The sequence below is a fragment of the Xiphias gladius genome, chromosome 6 (genome assembly GCF_016859285.1).
Source record: "Xiphias gladius isolate SHS-SW01 ecotype Sanya breed wild chromosome 6, ASM1685928v1, whole genome shotgun sequence".
Classification (NCBI taxonomy): domain Eukaryota; kingdom Metazoa; phylum Chordata; class Actinopteri; order Istiophoriformes; family Xiphiidae; genus Xiphias; species Xiphias gladius.
The window spans coordinates 8612310-8634536 of record NC_053405.1 but is presented as its reverse complement, the minus strand read 5'-3'; the positions used below and the strand labels follow the sequence as shown (position 1 = coordinate 8634536).

Sequence of the window (22227 nt, the reverse complement as noted above, 5' to 3'; positions counted from 1 at the left end):
CTGATGGGGTAGGGGAGGGTCCCGCTGTAACTGCTGTGGATCTATTTGGTCTATGTACCATTATATCTAATACCCAAATGGACCAGTGCAGACCTGATATCAGATCATGTGGTGCGTCATCATCACCACAGGAATAAAAGGTATTCTCTGAGGCGAGACAGAGAGTGTGGACTGGGAATTTCAAGGGAAAATGACATGTATTGCTTTTTTTCTCGACCACCGAGGCTGGTTAACTGGTGGGACAACCTGTTGCTGCCAGTGTTGCTGTTATCACTCTAATAGGTCCTACTGGGGTTGACCACATTTGGGGTTGGGTTATATTATCCTTGGTCCCATTTCAATCTTGTCTGACTTTCCTCAGGTGGATTGGGTCTCTCTCTTTTAGGTTTGGGTGTGTTTTTCACAGGCCCATTTTAGACTGGGTCCGGTATTTTGGACCTTTAAAAAAACCTATACTGTACTTAATGGGAAATTGAATGTGACAGGTTACAAACACAATGCACTGAGGGTGCTTCTCCAAATGGGGGTTGGGGGGGTCAACAGGAGTCAAACAACACATATTTGATCCAGGATCATGGCAGGATTAATTTATTCCTGGGGCAAAAATTCATTCTTGGGCCCCCATTGACCCCCAGTATACATGGCAGTTTCATTAGTTCCTCAGGCAACCAGAAACCAACCACTGATTAAAAGATGACATGCGAATAATTAGATAATTGATTAATCATTGAAGTCATTTTTAAGAAAAAATGTAAAAAAAATTCACTGGTACCAGCTTCCCAAATGTGAATATTTCCTAGTTTCCCGTTTTTCTATGATAGTAAACTTGAAATTTGGGTTTTTTTGACTGTAGGTCTGACAACACGAAACAACTTGAATATGAGGCTTCAGTGGATAACATTGCACTTTTCTGACATTTAATACACTGAGCAGTCAATCGATTGATAATGAAAATAATAGTTGGTTACAGCCTTGGCCCTTTGATGGAATGATACTACCTTGCCCAAGGTTTTCTGTATGTGAGTTACTTGACACAGAAAAATTTTAAAAATTTGATAAAACATTACAACAAATGAGCACAATAAAACTAAAACATTTAAAGTCTTTAACTAGATTTTGAGAAGGGGTCCCTCTTCGAGACCCACGCCACAAGATGGAGGATAGAGGACCTGTCATAGTTGTTATGCTGTTCCACTGGTGAAAATTTCTAATATATTTTCAACTTACCGAATTATGTAGCCAGAAATATAGTACAGTAAACCTGGGGCTTTCGGGGGCCCTGAGGGTCTGGGGCCCCTGTGCAGTTGCCCATTTTGCCTAATGGGTAATCCAGCCTTGCTTAGGACCCCCTATGACAAGTCAATTTGGCCATGATAGTGTCTCATGAATGTGAGGTGACCTGTGACTGATTGTGAGTACTGAGATACTCATGATAATCTTGGTATTTATCCTCTGTCTTATCCGTCATGTGTTTTTATGGGTTGGCATGGGCTCGCATACCGCTGACTTCTTCATTAAACGTCCCCGGGACAGAAAATACTTCAGTTTCAGATAGAAAACGTCGCTGTTATGTTTATTTTGGTAGTTTACGACTCCGAGCCAACGTGTTCCTGTACGCCTATTTTACTTTGGAGGTCCTAACCGGACGCCGATCGATGTCGCTCTGGCTGACTTGACCGTCTGGGGTCTCCGCTCGGCCACTCTGCGGTTGCCGGTCGCTGTCATCATGCAGGTGGAATCTGCGCAGTGTAGCTCAGTGTAGGGATCTCCGACAGGACGCGCCAGCCTCACCAACACCCAGCGGTCACGCACGGGAGGCTGGACTCTGGCGATCAGAGCGTGTTGAGGAAGCCACGGCGAATAATCAGCAAACTAGAAGGTTTTGCTTCTGCTTTCACTTGATGGACACCAGTTTGTTTAGATATAGCAGCTGAAATCTTTTTTTATTTTTTTTATTTTTTTATTTTTTTTACACCAGATGATGATACAGCTAAAATAAAAGGGCACTGGCATTTTATCTGCTGGAATAACCGCACGTTGTGTCGATGCTGTCAGACTGTTTTTTCTCCCCTGGCGCAGTCCAACTCAGCTGGAGTCGCATAGGATGCCATACGATCCTATAGGAAGTGACTCTCGTAGCTTGGCAGGCAACAATTTCCAAGAAACGAAAAGGACGCAATCCGTGTCCTGCGGATCTCTCCGGTTTTGAACACGCGGACGCGATGGACGAAGGCGCAGCCAGCGAGGCCATCCCGGATCTGAAAGACGTAGAGGTGAAAATCGGTCGGAAGACCCCCGAGGGTTTGCTCAGGTGGATGCGGGAAGAGGCGTCCTCTCTCCGCGGAGACGCCAAGCTCGCCACCGCGCACGACACCAGTAAGGGGACGGGGAAGAAGAGTTTGGATGAAAAGATCAAGAAACTGAAGATGGAGATGGTAAGAGTGCTGGAGTAGCGTGCGTGAGTGTGTGTGAGTGTGTGTGTGTGTGTGTGTGTGTGTGGTGGCACTGCTTGTTGGACGTGTGACAGGCTCCTGTTTTTTTCAGGATGTGGCATTCACTGAAGTCACCTCAGTATCGCACTGATGCTGAACCAAGGTTGCGAATTTGAGCCAGCGCTCTGCTCCACTGGACACTGTTGTTGCTACCACTGAAACATTTAGCAGCAGATCCGTTTAACGTGGCCAAGGCACGCTTCAACTATGCATAGATACAACACAGTCAGTTGCAAAAGTGAGCATTCAGGTTTTCCATAAGTAAGGTTACAGATTACATGTCCAGAGTATGTTTTTTTTCGATATCATATGACTGCAAGCCATTTCTTGTCAACCTATGACTCCCAAATTGTTATTAAAGATCTCAGCATTCAATGCTCAGTTAATGTGCAAAACCACAAAGCATCGGTGATAATCTGCTGACGCTGGAGAATGAATGGTTATGTTCTGACCTCCAGAGGGACATCCTCAAGCCCTTTCTCCTGTTTAGGTGCCCACTTTGCAGTCAGAGCTTACACCGGACTCTCCACAAAATGTCACAATATTCTCGTTAAAAAGTCCAGAAAAGCATTATTTCAAAGGGTGGTCATACAAAAATGCCAAGAATTTTAAATCTTTCCTATGGCTTTGCTTCCTCTTACCAGCGCCGTCGCATGTCACCGTAGGACCACCTAGTTCAAAGATGTTCTTGCCGCCAACAAATCTCATCAGCCAGTGCTCAGCTTTTTAGTTATTTCTTATTAAATGGGTTTGTGTTTGTACATTACAGCAATACTTACCTGTAGGTGCTTTAGAGCTAATGAACAACTTGAATTTAACGCACGACTCAGGTCCAGGTTATTTATTACTGCTGTTAGTATATTATTAATATGCACTCAAATACTGATATGTTAGCATAACAGTTTATCAGGACTATGGTACAGTACATTACTTAATTCTATATTCACTCATGAGTTAATGCATTTGCTACCATTATTCAAACACTGAAAAGAGCCTGACCAATGTTAGATTGTTGAGCCTAATAACGATATTGATATTTTAGACTCAGAGAAATCTGATAATGATGTAGGGAAAATAGTAATCGTTCTGCATTAATACATAACACAACTAATCATTCTTGACAGGGATCCCTTGAATTTGCTTTTTACAGAGTTGTAATATTTGCAGTTGAAATATAAACATGGACAAACTATGTAACGGCGGCACCGTCTTTAAATAACTTCGGATCTGTCCTGGTCATTTCTTTACCACAATTTCCTGTCAGCTCTCACCCAAAATATATGCCAATATTGATATATATCTGTGATAAGCTATTGGCCAAAAATATTGGCCTGCTGATTTATTGATTTGGCTTTAAAAGAAACTCTCAGTATGGCTCAGTCTAAATAGATTAAGGTATCTATAAGAGTTAGATACATCACAGAGAATTATGATGATATCGAGAGCGTTTTCAGTTGTATCTAAATAGATGTTACTGTACAAAATGCATCAGTGATATCTGTAACTTGAATCGTCTTGAGTGATAAAACGTGAAGGCCTTCGGTCCTGTGGTTTATTCCCTCTCTTTCTATTGTCAGGTGGTTATCACTCTAATCACAACAGTTATATAAGTCTGTAGTTTTTATCATCTACAGCACAACTTCATTTCTATACATACCGGGCCTTGATTTTGGTGTGATATATTTGAAATATATTATATAATTTTTTTTTCTTGTTCTGTGTTTTGAAATAAGATCATTTCCCTTTTGAACTATCAAACAAATATCTTCTTGTTTCCCTTGGACCCCACCTCCTCCAAACATGGCGGACTGTAGCAGTAATAATGCGCCACTCCACAGCTGTTTTTTTCCCTGCGACGATCGTGAATGTCATACATTTCTGTGGTAGATGCAGGCGTGCTTCCAGTCTGTGGTTGTGACACAGAGCACGTGAATTGCCACAAACCATCCCCCAAACAAAGCAGGCTGTCTTCTGAGACAGTTGCTCCAAAACACATCGGTTACATCCAAACGTCCAAAACACATTATCAGCTTGGTCACGTGTTAGAAATAGAAACTTAGTTCACTCCAGGCTTCTCGGTTGCTGGCAATCAAAATGTACTTTTGAAGCAGGAGTCTGTAAGTCTTAAAGAGGAAACGATGCTCCCCCACTGTAACTGAACACTTACTGTGATAACATTATCAGCAGTAGTTTTAAGAATGTGAGCCTATAAACACTATTTGGCCCTATTAACACTTACTTTACATCTTGCATCTAGATCGTGCAAATGTGTGTATTTTAATTTGGTTTCATTTGTACTTGACGTTGAAATCTTCGTTTGTGGTGTTTGGTACAAGGCAGACCAGTGCGGGCAGTTTAAGCATACATACGGTATGTCACATCAATACGACTTCCTGGGGGGACGATTGTGTATCGATTAGTTGATTTATCAATTGGTCAATTTACAGAAAATGAATCGGCTGCACTTTTGATAATCAATTAAGGACTAAATACATTTTTACTTAGCTTTGGGTTTGGAGCTGTTGGTCAGACAAAATAAGACATTTGAGGATGTCAACTTTTGACTCTGCAAAACTAGGATAGACAAATCTTTGGACCATTGTCCGGCATGCTATATATATAATGAGGAATTAATGGACAGATCCTGACAGATTAATCGATAATATATAAGGAAAATGCCATAGTCAGCATATTGAAACCTTATTTATGAAACAACATGATGTGGTGAAAGTTATAGATTATTTTGAAGGGATTTACTCCCATTATCTTTCCACCAAATTCTAAGGCTGAAATTTATCCATACTTCAAGCATGTCCCTTTAGTCCTCCTTCATCCAATATCCACGCTGGTAGACATGGAGAAAGAGCCTTTACAATCACGTTAAAAAAAATCTCCTATCAACCACATTTGGCGCTCTGATGGCAAGCTTGTCCATTTGAGAACTCAAAATGTGTAAATAATGGCTAGATCTTTGAAACACCAGGGTGGAAGAAGAAATAAATCTCAACTCAGTAGTGGTTGTGTGGGTTAGGACTCATTCAATGACATGACCTCTCCCAGTTTCATCGGATCAGACCAGACACAGGCTGATATTTGGTCTCCAGCCTTCTTGTCAGCCCATTCATTTCATAGGGAACGATAAAATTATTAGGTTGTCAAATGGGACTTACAGAGAAACTAACTGTTGTAACCTCGAGACACTGATGTCAGCCAGTTCCCAAGTAAATATTTGACCAAAGTGCCCAGTTTGGATACACAAAGCATCCAGAGAGTTTCTATAAATCTGTCGAGAAGACAGGACCAGACTGATTTGTTAACAATTTTAGCCATTAATCAGTTCTGCTGCTAAGGAGGGAGGATCGAGAGAGAAGTGATAGTGATAAAGGGCTACTTCCTAACTGGAAACTGGAAAGTGAAACTTCCAGCACAGAGCCAGGCTGTGCCTGTGTGTGTGTGTGTTTGTGGTTGTTCTATTTATCTATCTGAGTGGTGTGGTCTATTGGGAGTGCAAGGGAAGAGTTCTGAGCGTTGCACTTTCATCAGAAGCCTGCTTCGTAAGATGTGCAGTAACACATGTACAGAGTGTCTGCAGAGTAATACTAAATGGAAAGGCTGACATGTACACACACTCAGGCATACATACTCTGGCAGAGTCTCTGGATGTGTGTTTTTTCTCACTTTTTTTCTGATTCTGAGCACTTTCTGTCATGCTGATAACCTCATGAGACCCACATTCACATCCACACACAAACAAGATGTTTAGGAGTAGGCTAATATCTTCTCATTTTCCCCACTTTGCTTGCGTATTTGCATTTGTGTGAGGGTGTCTGCGAGTTGTGTTTGCAGTTCTGTTCCTCATGCATCTGTTAATCTAGTGTATCTGAAACCACAGAGCATGGTGAGGGTTGTTTACTATAAGATAAAGGGTGGGTGTGTGTGTGTATGGGCCATATCGTCACTGTGTCACCACCACAAATGAAATGTTGCTCTGCTTCTTGTTAACTTTCAGGAACAACTAGATGTTATGCTGTATTTCCACCACTCCTCACAGTGTATGTTAGACTGGAACAAACAAGCTGCCTTTACCTCTTATGTAAACGCCACACTACAAAACTTTATGTAAAACACACTGATGTGCCAGCTTGAATTACAACGTGGGAGTCAGACAAAACGCACGTTTCAAATTTTCAAAATATTTTAACCCTTTGCTTAATGTTTCTAAAGGAAACGTAACTAACGAAGGAAACATTTCTGTTTAACCTAATGGCACAGCGTAAAAAACTTTTTCTCTCTTTGAACTGAGGCAGCAACAAATTATTATTTTGATTAGTACTATATTTTTTTTATTTGACTTATTAATCATTCACCATATAGAATTTCAGAAAATAGACCAAAACCTTTTTGTTTCCCGGCGCTCAGGGGGATGTCTTCAACAGTCCCAGACCTACAGATTTTAAATGTATACAATGATAACACAGAACAAAGTTTGAAATCCTCACATTTGAGAAGGTGGAACCAGTGAATATGTGACAATGTTACTTGAAAAACGACTTCAAACAATAAATAAATTATCGAAATTGTTATCAAATATTTTCTGAAAGTCGACTATTTGTAACATACATAATTCTATCATCATTCTTGCCATAATGTGTGCAAGGAAAGAAAGACGTGAAAAGATGACACGTGTAAAAAAAGTGTGTTTTGTTAAGATGTGATCCTATAGCTGTGCTTTCTCAGTGCTTGTGGCTCGGTATGGTAGAGAGCATTTTACAGCACTGTGAGCTGGAAGCAGGTAAATGTAGTTATTAGTCATTTTAAGAGTGGCTTATTCAACTATGTGGGAACAGTTTTCTTCTGTCCTGTGCACAGCTGTCTGATGGAAGACACACTCTCCACTGATCTAAAAAGATTTACTGGATACAGAGACACTCCCCTAAAACCACAGAAGACTGGCAGTCTGCCACAAGCGCACACACACACACACACACACACACGCACACACACACACACACACACACACACACACACACACACACACACACACACACACACACACACACACACACAGGTCCTTGGAATACTAGCTGCTTTGTACATTTTTATTCATGATCAGCAGCTGTATTTTAAGCTATCAAAGGGAAAATGTGTTATTGCCCAGGGTATGTCATTCTCCTTTTTTTTTTTTTGTCCATGTCTCCCCGTCTTTCTCTGTAGCTTTTTTCTCACTATCTATCTCTGTCTTCCATCTCTGGGCAGATGAATGTCAGCGCAAAGTCAGCTTTGAATGCAGAGCTGGGCTGTAGGGAATCAAAATCTTATCTGTTAAATCTTCTTTCTCGGTCCGGCTACTGGCTGTCTCCTCACGGATAGTGTCAGTGCAAGATTGTCTAATTAAATCATAGCTAAATAATCTATTCCTCTGTCACAATTTGTTTACTGTGTTTAATTTCCTCTCTGTCTCGTTTTGAGGCATATAACCTACCAATGAACTTGAATCAGATTCCACCGCAGCTGGAGCATTAGGATTTATCAAATGCATACGAGGAAAACCACAATCAGGTTTCTGACAGTAACACTTCGGTGTTCCCATGTCTTCTTACATTACGTGGTGTTGTCACCTATGTTTTGGCAGTAAGTTTTTCGTGAAAATAGACGAACGGAGGGAGAGAAAAGGGCAGTTTCAGCTGATGAGATTGGGTTTTTTTCCTCTTACAGCTACTATACAGAAATGATTTTGAATAGCTTTTGAAACCACCAACACTGAATAAGTGAGGTGAAAAAACTAGTGGCAAATTTAAAGAAGTCAGTTGCAATTTTTTGGTCAAATCAGGACTGAATGTAGAAGAATTTTTTTCCCGTCTATGATGTAATTTCCTGAGACATTTTATCTTTATTTGGTCTGACTTGGACTTTACGATAAAACCCTGCGTGTTTCCACCAAAAACATGTCTGCTGGATAGTCTAAAAAAGGAGAAACGGAATAAAAGAGAGGGATAGAGATGTTACAGAAGAAAAAACAAGTAGGACAATGTTTTTTTTCAAACAAATACAAAAGAAAGAAAACACGTAACGTGACAGAATTGGAGTACAGCAATGATGAGAAGATATTTTCGGCAGAATACAGAGGTGAACACAGTAAGGTGGATCTGCTAGGGCCTAATAGAGGTACAGGGGCCACCTCTTGCTGTCTAAAAGAGACCGGAGGGAGTCTGCAAGGACACCGTTAGGTCTGCAGAGTGCCTGAGATAGCTTGCGAAGGTGAAACGACAGACGGTGACACCAGGGGACATGACGGAGAGAGCGAGACTGTTTATATTGCTGGTGTTTGGGAGACCGAGCGTGTGTTTGTGCTGTCCCTGCTGCCAGTGATTCAGCAGTCTGTTAGGTGGCTGTGTGACACTGGGAAGCTGTTTTGCCACATGGGACAGCCTGCGTCACGGCTCAGGCTTCAGCTGTGCACTCATCATCACAGCGTGCTGTATCATGAAGGTCTTGAATGTCTGTGTTTGGACTCTCAGTTTGTCAGTGCATGATTGAAACTGTATTCATCATTCCCCCAATCTGGAGCGGCTTGATGCAGTTTAGCACATTACTGAGGGAAAACTGGTCTGACGTCAAAGATAAAGCTTAAAGGATAATTCTGCTTTTTTACAACTTGTGTTTTATGTTCATAGTAATTTATGGTTAAGATAACATTGACTATAATAATTGAGTTCATTGTTACAGGACGGTAGATGAAGATGAAGAAACATGAGCCGTCGGCCGAAGACTGGTTGCAAACAAGCCAACAATATCATTATTACAGATTAGAATAATGGCCAAAATTACAAAAATAAGGCACTCGTTTTAGCAACTAATCCTTTAAGATATGGACTTTATTGGGCCATTTGTTATTTGAAAAAAAGACTGCTGACAAAGAAATATCTGGGAACCAAAGCTGCATTTCATACCACCCTACATATTTAAACAGCAAATCAGCAAAGATGACAGAGCATCTGGAGTCATTCTTGCGATTGTGTTTCTTCTTGTTGTTGTTGGTATGCAGAGAAAACGATATGTTGATGTTTTAAAATAACAACCACTTATCAAAAATGTGTCAGAATTTTGCAGCAGCTGTTGCCCCAGTTTTTTGTATGTTTGGTGTAACCATGTAAACACCATCTCAGACGTGATCCAAAACACTGCACCACACATGACAGAACGGATGTCCAAGAAAAATCTGACAGAAAAACCTGCGTCCAACAAAATTTCCACCAGTTAAACTTTCCAAGAATCAGAAAATGCTCTAACTGTAGGGTGTGAAGTAGCCGAAGGTACTTCGGGGCAGTTTGAGGGTCCTGGCACCGTCTTGGTCTCTGCGAGTTCCTTCTACTTTAAGAGACATAGAAATAGATCTGTCAAAGTCAGGGATTTGAACACACCTTCAGTTGAATTCAGCTTCTCCTGTTGGTGTTAGTATTCAGTGCTGAAGCTCAGCTATGCTCAACTGAGGCACCACCACCAATTTTTCAGTTAATCGACTGATTGTTTAGTCAATGATATACTTAAAAATGGCGGATGCGCTAAAAACGTTGCTTATTTTGACTGTTCAGTGGTTAAAAAAAAAAAGTAAAGATATTCATTTTTGTGTGATGCAAAAGTTAGGGACGCAAACAAAGCCTCACATTTGTAGCAGCATATTTCTTTTTTTAATTAACTGCCTAATGACCTATCCAATTACATGATTACTGTTTGACTAAATTTATAAGACATGTAGTTCTTGTAATCATTTTTCCTCAGATTGTTGAAAAGGTAATATTATTATTTGGATTGCTTTATACAGTTTTTAGAAGTGGATGTCATGAAAAACATTTCACAAGGTAGATAATTACGAAAATTTTGTTAACGCTTTATTTTTTCAAGTCTGTTGTTCCCTAATAATTTCTTGACCACTATCTGGAAGGACCGTGTAGTTTGTTTCTTATTACAGGAAAGGCACAGACAAAGTTTCAAGACTGTTATTCTAGTAAGTCCGTTGTATTTAGTTTACTGTTGACTTCCAGAATAATTTCCATGAAAGAAACTGTTCCTTTTAAACTCCAGTGGTTTATTTGTTTATTTATTTCTCCTTTCTATTGGAAACCTTATTATTCATTTATGCTGAATTGTTTTTTTGTTTGTAGACACATTTCACATTTTGCTGGTGTAGTTCACCTGCCATCCTCTGTATAAAAGTCCCAAGGTTGTGCTATCGTAGCATTTAGAAATAACTGGAAGTGTAACAACTGATCACTCTCTATTTTACCCATACTTATTACCAAATGCCTGTGTTTCTTTCCATGAAACTTATTAGGAGATTATTTGAAAATAAACTGGAATATACAGACCTGTAAAAATAAAGTGTTACCAGTTTGTTTTAAGAAAGATCATGAGCCAAGTGGAATCTTACTCAGTTACTGGATTTATTTGAAATTGTAAATGAGTGCTTAGATGAATATTGTTCGCAGTGCACACACATATGCTATTATGTACCAGATATAAAAGGCAGGAAAATGAGCTTTCCAGAATCCTGTGGGTCAGCCAAGAGGTGCCTGGCCTCGCGCCTGAGCAGGAAAAGTGAAATCTGTTTGGCCGTGTACCGATGGCCAAAAAAATGAGAAAAGATGATTAATGGGGTTTCAGTCCTCAAAGCTGCATAGTCCTGGACCTCCATCCAAAACTCTCATCCTGACTGCTGTCACACAAAAACCTTTTGGTCCCAATTTGACCTTTTTCATTTGACAGGGTCCTCTCTATAATGAGGCTGTTTGACCTTATGTCATAATTAAAGGCTGTAATCAGTATGGAAATAATGAGAATATTGGGGATGAAAGAAAAACCTCCAGCACAATACAAGACACAGTTGGCATGAATGCAAACTGTAGATGCATGTAGGTGTTTTTAATTCTTGGCACAAAAAAAAGGTAAATCTAATTTGCATAAAGGACATATTTGCATATTCTTAATTAGTAACACAAGGAAATATCTACAGTTTTAAATGGACTAGACTAACATAAATAGCGCTTTTCTAGTATTATCAACCACTCAAAGCGCTTTACAATACATGGAGCATTCACCCATTCACATACATGTTCATACATTGCATTCACACACGCTCACACATACTGATGGCACAGCAATCAGGGGATTTTGGGGTTCAGTATCTTCAACATGTGGACTGGAGCAGTCGGGGGATTGAACCAGCAGGTCAGTGGACGACCCGCTCCACCACCTGAGCCACAGCCGCCCCAAACTGTATTTTGGATTAATTCTGAGCACTTGCTTGAACTAGGACATATTTCTGAGGGAAAACAGATACATATTTAGGGCTGCATGTAACGATTAATCTGCCAGTTACTTTTTCGATTACACAGGGGCTTATTTTGTATGACCAATGCTCTGAAACCCAAAGATTTTCAGTTTAATATCAAATAAGGTTTTGAAAAAGGAATCAAATCCTCTCAGTTGAGACGCTGGAAGCAGGGGATGTTTCGAATTTTTACTCGAAAAATAGCTTGATTGATCAATCGCTTATCAAGTTGCTGATTCATGTTCTGTCGATTACCTTGAAACTTAGTGTTTCAACTCTACCCATATACAACTCCTTTTCAGGTACATGTTTATTGGTAGACAGCATACAGCGTAATCCAAATACTCGCTGCTTGCGTGTATTTTACAAAGTAAAATGCAGCCTTCCCGCTAAAGAATAACTAGTATAACATTGAGTTGTGAAAGCAGCAATGAACCTACAGGATCTATACTCTCAGACAGGCCCAGCTCAGCAGCAGAGTGACCACAGACTGTTGGAGCGCTCAGCTTCGTTAGCACTGTGCCACCTCAGCACTGACAGGCATGGAGCTACTTTTCTGACACCCTTATTAGGTTCTCAGTCTCTGCCAGCCGAAAACCCTCAAACCTCAAACCTGAACCCCACCCCAAATGTCTGAGTGCCAGGACGCCAGCGGGTCTACAGTCACACACACACACACACACACACACACACACACACACACACAAAGCTGTGGTTTTTGTTGATCTTCTGTTCTTGGTCATCTGGTACTCCTCCCAGCTTCTCTGTTGTGTTTCATGTACAGTAGAGGTGGATGAACGGGGTGGATAAGCATAAGAGATATATCTATATATTTCAATTCTCTTTTATGTCTCCCTTTTACCTCACTGTCTTCATTTCTTTGCCCTTCATCGCATGTTGTTAGAGCTGTGTCTGCAAGTGTAAGTTGGCATACAGTGTGACTTTGGCATCAGCACCTCTCCGACCACACAGCTCGGGCATTTGCTTTCCGGCAAATAAGCTCCTCTGTAAAAGCTCCAATTTTCTACCTCATCTCATATCCCAGGTGTCTTTTCTTCTCAACCGATGTCTGTTGTCTCTCTGGGTGTATATTAGTATTATTCAATGTGGGGAAAAACATCTTAGCGAAATTTCGGTGACTCATCTCCTCTCTGTGGACAGAAAGTTGGTCCCAACAAGCTTAAGTATCTCTGTATTTTGGATCAACACTGGGTTTTTGGTTAAAATTAAAATAATGCTCTGAAGTGGTGAAAGTACCCTCTATTCTACATGTAAAAGCAAAATATTGACAAAAGTCAGAAAAAAAATAATTTTGCATAACAGACTTTTTTCTTTGTTCTCACATTTATCATCTTGTGACTTCTCAGATTTATCTTTAGGGATTTTAACCACTGATCTAAATCTGTTTCCTACAGTGTGGTTTGTTTAACCGCGGTGGGCCTTGACACTGAGAGAGATGAAGGGAAGCCACTGAATTCGAGAGGACTAAATGCGCTTAAACGGTTTTATCCTGCAGCCTGTGGCGTGTACTGTCCTGACTGGTGACAGGTTCAAAAAAAGGTCTACCACCACCTACACGCAGAGATGCCGTATGAGGGCTTCTCATTTCAGTTCATACAAACTGTTGTCCTTGTAAATGGAAGAATCTCAGGCTCTTGAACATACTTTCTTGTTTTGGGCAATACAGCTCGATCATGACAGAAAAACCATACGCACTAAATCTACAATGATGCATCGCTCCACTGGATGTATAACTACTGATGCTAAAATTATGCAGGACCAAGAGATAAGTAGCTTGACAGGTCTGAACAACGAATATGTTTATCTCCACTGTTTTATTGACATGACCTGAAATGTCATAAGGACCCTATATAGGAAATAAGAGAGGACAAGGACTACACAAGGACTCTGAAAGGTCAGCAAAGGTCTAAGTAGCTTAAGGTCCTTGCGCTTGTACCTAACATTAGTAAAAATGCTAATGTTTAAATATGTTTTGCTGTAAAATTACCCCTTACACAATCTATAAGAACCATATACAGGTATGCTGTTAACTAACCATTTATGGCTTGTATACGGACATGCAATGGGCGTGTATTTTGTCTGGCCGGGATTCCTATGAATATGGCCCCTGTCAAATATATTACCATTATAACGGGTATTATGGGCTTTGTATAAGACAGTTTAGTAAAACACAGTGGAGGAATGTAAGTACATTTGCTCAACTACTGTACATAAGTACAAATTTAATGTACTCGGAATTACTTTGTAAATTAAGATTTTACATAGAAAATATACAATGAGCTCATAAAGTATGGTGCATTTTCTTAGATAAAACTGACCCGACAGTTTATAAAACAGTTAAAAATACCTCCCACTTTGACCAACTACACTACAACAGTAAAAACTACTTACATGTTATTACATCAGCACTGAAATCTGATTATATGTATAATAGTATAACCCTCACTATGGGCACTTTTCTGCATTTAGCTCTTTTACTTTTTATATTTTAAGTACATTTTTCACATGACTTTTACTAAGGTAACATTTTGAATGCAGAACTCATAATAGAGTATTTTAAAGTTCGGGTGTTATTACTTTTATTTCAATAAAGAAACTTCCTCCATCATTGGTAAAACATATTTATATGTTTAAATGTATGTTATAATCATCAGTAGGACTAAACCACAATGAAACCTGTCTGAAAGTAGCCATAATTACAGTATGTGAGGCAAAATACAAATTTGGTATGTTTATATACACTATAAACTGCACATTTTACAATATGATCCCAGAAACCAGAGCTACAGTGACCTTGAGGACACAGTGAGAGATAGACACAAAAAGTAACAAGGAAAAAGTGTTATTTGAAGGAAACTGGGAAATAATGAGAGGCTAAAGGCTTGTGCTTTGACAGAGGCTGGTTATCTGCAGAGAGAGGTGGAGATCATCAGGCCGAGCTTCGAATGTTGGTGCCATATGCACTTCACCGCAGACCTTACTAATGTATTCTCGGGAGGAATTTTCCATGACTGCAGCCATCTCTTTCTTCTTATTCACCATTTAGCTCTTCTAACCTCCCCCACACACATATCACATTAGAAGACAGCAGTGGCTGTTATATTTCTGATTAATCGTAACTTTATTTATCTGTATCAGATGACAGCATGAATAAATAAACATTTGAGTGGTTTGCCTCATTTACAGGGCATTTAAACATCGTTTCAAAGTCGTATTCAAAGAATGTGTTTTCTTTCTTTTCTTGATTTTCCTTTCAAATGTGACATACTTTCCACTGTATCAAATTTCTATCTTTCAACAGCCTCTCCTTCAGTGTTTCTATTGGTCATATTTCTTTTTAAACACTTTTAAACTGCTTAATCCACTACAGTATACTACTCTAAACCTTCTTTTCCTTCTGTGATCAGTTTGTTTCTCTGTTTTCTTTTATTTCCATCTCTAAGGGCTTTTCCACTACCTTTAAATTATTTGTTTCCACATTAGTTGCAGCTTACTGTATACTCGACCTGCCAGCTTCTGTTATATGTTACTTCCAATTATGGTAATCTGCAAAGGTTTAATAGCTTTATAATGGTGTTTGCACTTGTCTCCGTAGCCAAAGCTGACTGGTTAAAGTAAAAGTCCTAGTGGTTCTGCGGTTCAGTGTGTCTGGTTCTCATATATAACTTCTTCTTCCCCACTGCAAACTGCAAAATATCCAAACATGAGTGCAATAAAACATTAAAACTCATAATTCAACTTCACTCCTTGTTACTCTTACTTGTCTCCGTGTAATTTCATCCATATCTCCTTTTTTATTTCTCCTCAGGCCCACTTGCGCTCAGTGGATGTGAAGATCTTGCAGCAGTTGCTGGCGGTCCATGAAGGTATTGAGGCAGTGAAATGGCTGCTGGAAGAGCGCAGCACACTGACCAGCCGTTGCAGCAGCCTCACTAGCAGCCAGTACAGCCTGGGAGAGGGCCCCGACGCCTCCTGGAGAGGCTCCTGGAGCAGCCTGCAGGACCCTAATGACAAGCTGGACAACATCTCCATCGGTAGTTATCTGGACACCCTGGCAGATGACATGGATGAGTACTGCCCCTCCACCTCAGAGTCGGTCATCTGCTCCACCACACCGCTGGTTTCAGAGGCTGTTGCTGGGGGCCGGACAGGGGGAGGCCCCGGGGCCACCCTCACAGCTGCTGGGACAGGAGCTGGGGTAGGGGTAAGGTCTGGTCCTGGGGCTGGGAGTGGGATTCGGGATACTGTGACTACCAGTGCTGTCACTGGGACTGGGATTGCTGGGACTGCAACTGGGAAACTAGCTGTTCCAGCCAACTCTCCCCAAACCAAGTCTGAGGGCCCCAAGCAAGATTTCCCCATGTGGACCAAGGCTGCAGAGATGGGCAAGGGAAGCCCTGTCTCTAAGGACAATATCCAGGTACAATCCACTAAGGTTAACGGTGTCCTGGAGAAACCAACCACACAAACAGGCAGCCAAACCCGCCCCAGCCTCACTGAGAAACTGGGAACCAGCCAGAGCCCCAAACTCAAACCTTACAAAAACGGAAAGATTGAGTTGGATACTTGCAAAATGAACAGCAAAATGCATCTGGAGTACGACGCGCACTGGCGGTGGGTGCAGTCGCAAGAGGATGTTACATTTTTGTGAGAAGGATAATGACAGAGGGGACAAAATCCGCTATTGATCACTCCCTCTGTAACATCAAAGACCAGATCACTGAAGGTTAGAAGAAGAGTGAACTTTCGTTGGTAGATGCACATAGTGAGGCTTTCTTTGTTGAAAGACACTGGGTTTGAAAGACAAAGAATAACTTTCTTGTTCTGTCTTTCCCTCCTGTGACTGCACTAACTTTCTATAAAACATTGATGTCAGTATTAAGATGGATGCACATTACAGGATTTTGACCATAGTGAGCCAAACTTTGGCTGCTTCACACAAACTTGGGAAAATTTTAAAATCCTGTGTCATTGTTTTTCTCAGGGTCTTTCTTGGCATTCCCTGATTTTATTTTATTTTATTTTATTTTATTTTATTTCTCCTAGAAATAAAGAACAGTGAAATGATCTACCGGAGAGCTGAAACATGATTTCAGATTGACGTGTGGTATACAGTATCAACCAATAAATATTTGAAGGTTTAAAATATAATTTGACTTTCTCCTATTCAGTCAGAAAAATATTCCCAATGAGTACAATGCTATATACTTCTTCAAAACCCGTAAAAGAAAGATTGCTCTCCAATTAATTTATACTTTACATCCTATTAAACGTTTTGTGGATCCTCTACAACAGTGGTTCCCAGCCATTTTTTTTGTGACCCCTTAAAATGAAACAAATGTGGCCTCTCATTTCAGGTTATGGCCTTATTTTCTGTCCTGGATTTTTTATTTGAAGGCATTTAAAAGAAGACGGGAGAATATTTCACGAGAAAAAAAGGCTAAAATGCTTCTTTCTTTCATATTTCTTCATTTTTCTTGGGACCCTTTGGTAAGTCCTGATCCCTCGGTTGGGAACCACTACTCTACAATCATCACTACTTTCACTCCACAATCAATAGCAATGAGAGAGCCTGCTGTACTGAATTTAAGGTAGTAGTAATAGTATAAAACCAAAGTTTCCCCGTATCAACCTCTCATTAAAGTCCCAAATAAATTGTATTGTATAGGCCCTTACTTTTGGACATTGTAACTGAACACTACCAGTTGTTATAGACAGTATAACTTGTTAAAGTATTAACAATATAAGTATTATGATAAAATCTGTGAGTGTGTTTCTCCCCAAACACTTCCCTGAACAACGGTAGATGACATGAATGACGTAGACGACAGAGCACTGAGGTTACTAAACGTTTCCCTCACAGAGAAATAATATACCCACTACTAGCATTTGTGTATTTGTGGAGCCAATATCTTCAGTGATTGCCTAACCATCTGCAACCTGCTGCACTGTATATTCACCGAATTACAGCCACTCTATGCATCAGGTAGTGGTCGTGACTGGTTGTAGGCTAATCCTGAATATGGCTGGATATTTTTGTTTGGTTTTTTCAACAGTTACAGTAATCTGTGCTAGGTTTTAAAAGCAGATGTTGTGCCTGATTGATGTAAACCTTTACTACATACTGTATGCCTGTACTTTCCCTCCTAAGATCACTGCAATGTTGTTATGATGATCTGAGTTTTCTAACTGATTCTTTTTTTATTATTATTATATTTGCCTCGTCCTGGCTGCTGCTTGCATGTACAAATCGCTAGACCAACAGTCTGTATGCTCTTGAGTGTTTGAGCGGTAAATGTGTTACATTGCCTGGGTGGATATTGCATGCCCTGTGTAGCGAGCTTTATTGGTTGAATTGTGAGAAATGTGTGGAAGACCCAACACAATCAGAGAAGAAAAGCAATATCTCTTGAAGCTTTTCTACTGGCTTACATAAGCAGCCTCTTCTCAGCAAGTGAAAACGAATATTTTCTTCAGGAGTTTGAAAGTATACTAACAGGGAGAGGGTGTGTGTGTGTGTGTGTGTGTGTGTGTGTGTGTGTGTGTGTGTGTGTGTGTGTGTGTGTGTGTGTGTGTGTGTGTGTGTGTGTGTGTGTGTGTGTGTGTGTGTTTGTGTTGAGAGAGACAGATGTCAACTGTATGCCTGAGCACAGCTGGCCCGTCAAGGTTCGGATAAGAATAGACGAGTCCCAAAGGTCTTCAAGCGTTTTCAGCTCATTCCTCGCAGAGTAACTACACTACCTACCAGTCTGCAGTTAGTCATGTAACTGCTGCAGTCTTAGTGCAACACATTTAATAAATGGAAGACATATTACATAATCAGTACATAAGTATTTATGCTACAGTGTACCTTGTCAAACAAAAGCTCCTTATGAAAAGTTTGGCTTAGCCTCTCTCCTATCCTATATGACCTTCTGAAAAGCTGACATTTAGAGTGAATTTGTTTCTCTCCTTGTGTGGTATGATTGTGTGCCTCTGTACCCCTCTTACACTTGAGCTCTGTCCACAGTGCTGGGATTTGTTTTAAACTTTTCAGTACTAGTGCTAATACAATATATGAGATTTAATGCTGAAACCAAATCAATTGACAGTGTTTGATACTAGGTTGCATTGCAGTCAGTACCAAAAAAGTGTTCCCAGCCCCGGTCCCTCTACATCCTAAAAGTCATAGTCCTAGTTTTTTATGAAAGTGATTTTTGCATTTTAACCAAGATTTTTTTTTAATCACCCATTCGACCATTTGCTAAGCCCTTTCCCTCCTTAGTTTATGTTGCTATGCCTGCCATTCTTTTTGTTGTTGCATAGTACATACAGTATGTAGTTAATAATGGCAACGGGGGCAGATTCACCTAAAATTTAGAGTAATTTTTGAAACAATGGGTCCAAAACTTCAGACAGTGGTAAACAAAAGTGGGTTCCGCATTTTTGTTGTCTTTGAAATTGTAACTGTACTTGGCAGATATTATCAGCTACGCTATACCTAGCTAGCTAATTAAGCTAACTTTAGGTTTACAAGTCGGTTGAAAAATCTCCCTCTGACTTTTTAATGTTTTCAGCTGCCTCGTTTTAAAAGAATAAGAATCTTGCAAAAGAGTTTTAAATATGCACTTCATGGCTACATACATAAGAGTTCTAGGATCAGACTTTTGTTTTGTTCTAACATAATCCTGTTTGACTGCTTATCTTACATACTTGTTCAGTTTTTCAAACACTGTTTTTCACTTCAACATAATAAGGAAAAAGCTTTGAGGACGAGGACTATATGGTGTGTTTTGCAAAAGTAATGCTAGCTCAGATAAAGTTGGCTATCTAGGTAAACTTCTCCAAATCCAGTAAAGTTTGGGACAGAGCTGCTAATGTTAGCCTAAACCCTGACAGTATCCAGGACCAGTACACTGCATCTCTGTTTTTTTTAATATAACCTGTAACCCCTCTTTGTCTTGGAAGTAACCTAACTACTTTAGGTATTAAGCTAGTTAGCCGGAAATGCTAACGATTGACTTTACATTACAACAGGAATGGATTAAACACACACTTTACTCCAGCGCTTACACAGACTTGTGTACAACCCTTCGAAACCTGGATGTATCCAAAGTTTGCTGGCCCGCCATTTCTAGTTCGGGAGAGGGGTTTAGCAAACAGTCAATGAATGGATCGTGGCTGTTGCTCGGATCTGGCTATTTCAGTTCATGTAAAGAGTTAAGTAATTTTTAACTGCCACTGCTTGCACTAAATATAATGCGGCTAGTTATTATAACGTGTCGACTTGGAGTCAAGTATAGCCAGTCCATCTTAATTCACTTTCAGCTGGATCTCACTGTACGGAAATTCTATCTCCATGGGCAGCTACAGAAAGATGTCAAGCTCAGCATCTCCATTTGTTTGAGCCACTGAAGTGTTTCCTCTCTCCTCCTCCTCCTCCTGCCTTTCTTTTCATCCTACTTTCCACCACACTGGCTTGATGGAAATATTCAGTCCGTGCCAACACACACATCATGCACACACAATGCACTCTCACTGGAGACAGCACTATAAAACCAGCACCACAGAAACAGGCCAGTCCTGGAGACAGGCAAGGAAAACTGAGCTAAAACTGGACCTTGAACTCTTGGACGAGTTGGAACAGTCTTTTCCCTCTCTAAATACAAATAGAGCATCTGCCAGTCGGATGAGTATTTCAGGCATGGTATATCATCCAGCCACAGTATAGACATGAAGTCATTTGAAACCTCCTTCCCTTTTAACATATGTGTTGGCTGTAAAGCACTATTGCATGCCAAAGAAACAGTCTGCTCTGCTAGTTTGTGGTTTGCTTTCCAAATTAACCATGCCATATGGGGGGAAAAAAATTTAGTGTAGGGAACAAACCTGTAAAACACATTACATCAAGCTATAGTGTCTCTCTCTCTGAAGATATACTGCAGCCCACGGTGGTTCAATGTGTTTTCACTGGGCACATCCAGTCTAAAATAGGACTATCAACATTGTTTCAACTGCTTTTTGGCAATGATTTAATGAGTGCTGACAGCCTAGGTGCCAGGAGTGATTGCTTGTGGCCTGTTTGTTTTCGAAAGAGAGGGGTGATAATTGCTGTGTGCATGAGTAAGAATGGAAGTGTTACTAACTGGCAAGCTTGTGGAAAATACCTTTTAGTCAAAGCTGAAAGAAATGTCTCTCCTCGCTTTCTAGATTTTTTAGAAGGTACGAAGGTAAAGACAACTCAGCAGGCTAGCTCCCAAAAACCCCTCTGTTCTATCCTTTTATGATGTCCAGAAATTATCAGATGCCCAGTGCGCGATGTGTTTGCCTTGACTTCAGGTGCCGGGCACCCTCCGGCTACTCTGGGCACAAGACAGACAGCATGATTAAATAGACGAGTGGATAGCTACACGATTGTCATGACAATGAGACCAACCGAGCTTCAGCCCTAGTGGCTACATAAAGCAATGTTTACTGCAGTCGTAGGAGTTAAATATATTCAAAAAGTTTTTTATAAGCTACTAAAAAGAACAAAGCATTACCAGGTTGTGAAAAATCCCTTTGATTGGTTAGATGATTTGACCCCTTATTTAAAAAAAACAAACGATCAAACCAAAATCAGTTTATTAACAACTTAACACTTTTAACCTTAACAATAACTGAATCCTTTTTTTTTATATAGCTTATAACCTTTATGTTGACTGATAGACTATGCAGATTCAACTGTATTACTTCCAGAAAGGATTAACACAAATCAGTGTGATCTTTCAAGCAACTAAGCATATAAGCATTTTTCCCATAATGTTGTACTATTGCTTTAAGGTCATTTAAGACTGTCATCTTAGCACCAACGATATCACTGGTATTGGCATGGTCTCATTCATTTCAATTATACCAGGATATCAGACCCAGAATTTCTTCCTATTAATTCTGACTGATCTGTAAAGCAGATGTCAAGTCCAAAAAAACTGTAATCGTGATTTCTCCTGATGAACTCTCCGTTTAAATTTTCAATTTTATTACCTTAGGAATCATAATTTTTGCCAGGTACAGAGGAATCAAAGGAATCAGAGGAATCAAAACTTTTGATTCCTCTGTACCTGGCAAAGACCCAATTTGGGCATGAAATGTTTTACTTATGGTAATGTAATAAAACAAAAAATTTAAAAAGGGAGTGTTGCGAGTCCTTGAGACACAAGTCAACCATTCAGTGTAAGCTTTAGATGATAATTATGTTGGATTTTTTTAATTTTTCACTGTACATGAAGTCATTTCCAGTGGTGAAAAGTAACTAAGTACATTTACTCAAGTACTGTACTTAAGTGCAAATTTGTGGTACTTGTACTTTACTTGACTATCTCCATTTAATGCTACTTTATACTACCACTCCACTACATCTCAGAGGGA

General features: G+C 40.1%; 1 protein-coding gene across 1 annotated transcript; it reads left to right on the top strand.

Moving 5' to 3' along the window:
• The first annotated feature begins 1794 nt into the window (after positions 1-1794).
• Positions 1795-18334, top strand: lurap1 (leucine rich adaptor protein 1). The gene is made up of 2 exons (XM_040127992.1): positions 1795-2435; positions 15650-18334. The coding sequence occupies exons 1-2, from the start codon at positions 2223-2225 to the stop codon at positions 16490-16492; spliced, it is 1056 nt and encodes a 351-aa protein (XP_039983926.1). The 5' UTR covers positions 1795-2222; the 3' UTR covers positions 16493-18334.
• The last annotated feature ends 3893 nt before the right edge of the window (positions 18335-22227 follow it).

Coding starts and splice junctions, on each gene's coding strand:
- lurap1 (XM_040127992.1), top strand. CDS start 2,223: ATGGACGAAGGCGCAGCCAGCGAGGCCATCCCGGATCTGAAAGACGTA. Junction 2,436..15,649: donor AGAAACTGAAGATGGAGATG/GTAAGAGTGCTG, acceptor ATTTCTCCTCAG/GCCCACTTGCGCTCAGTGGA.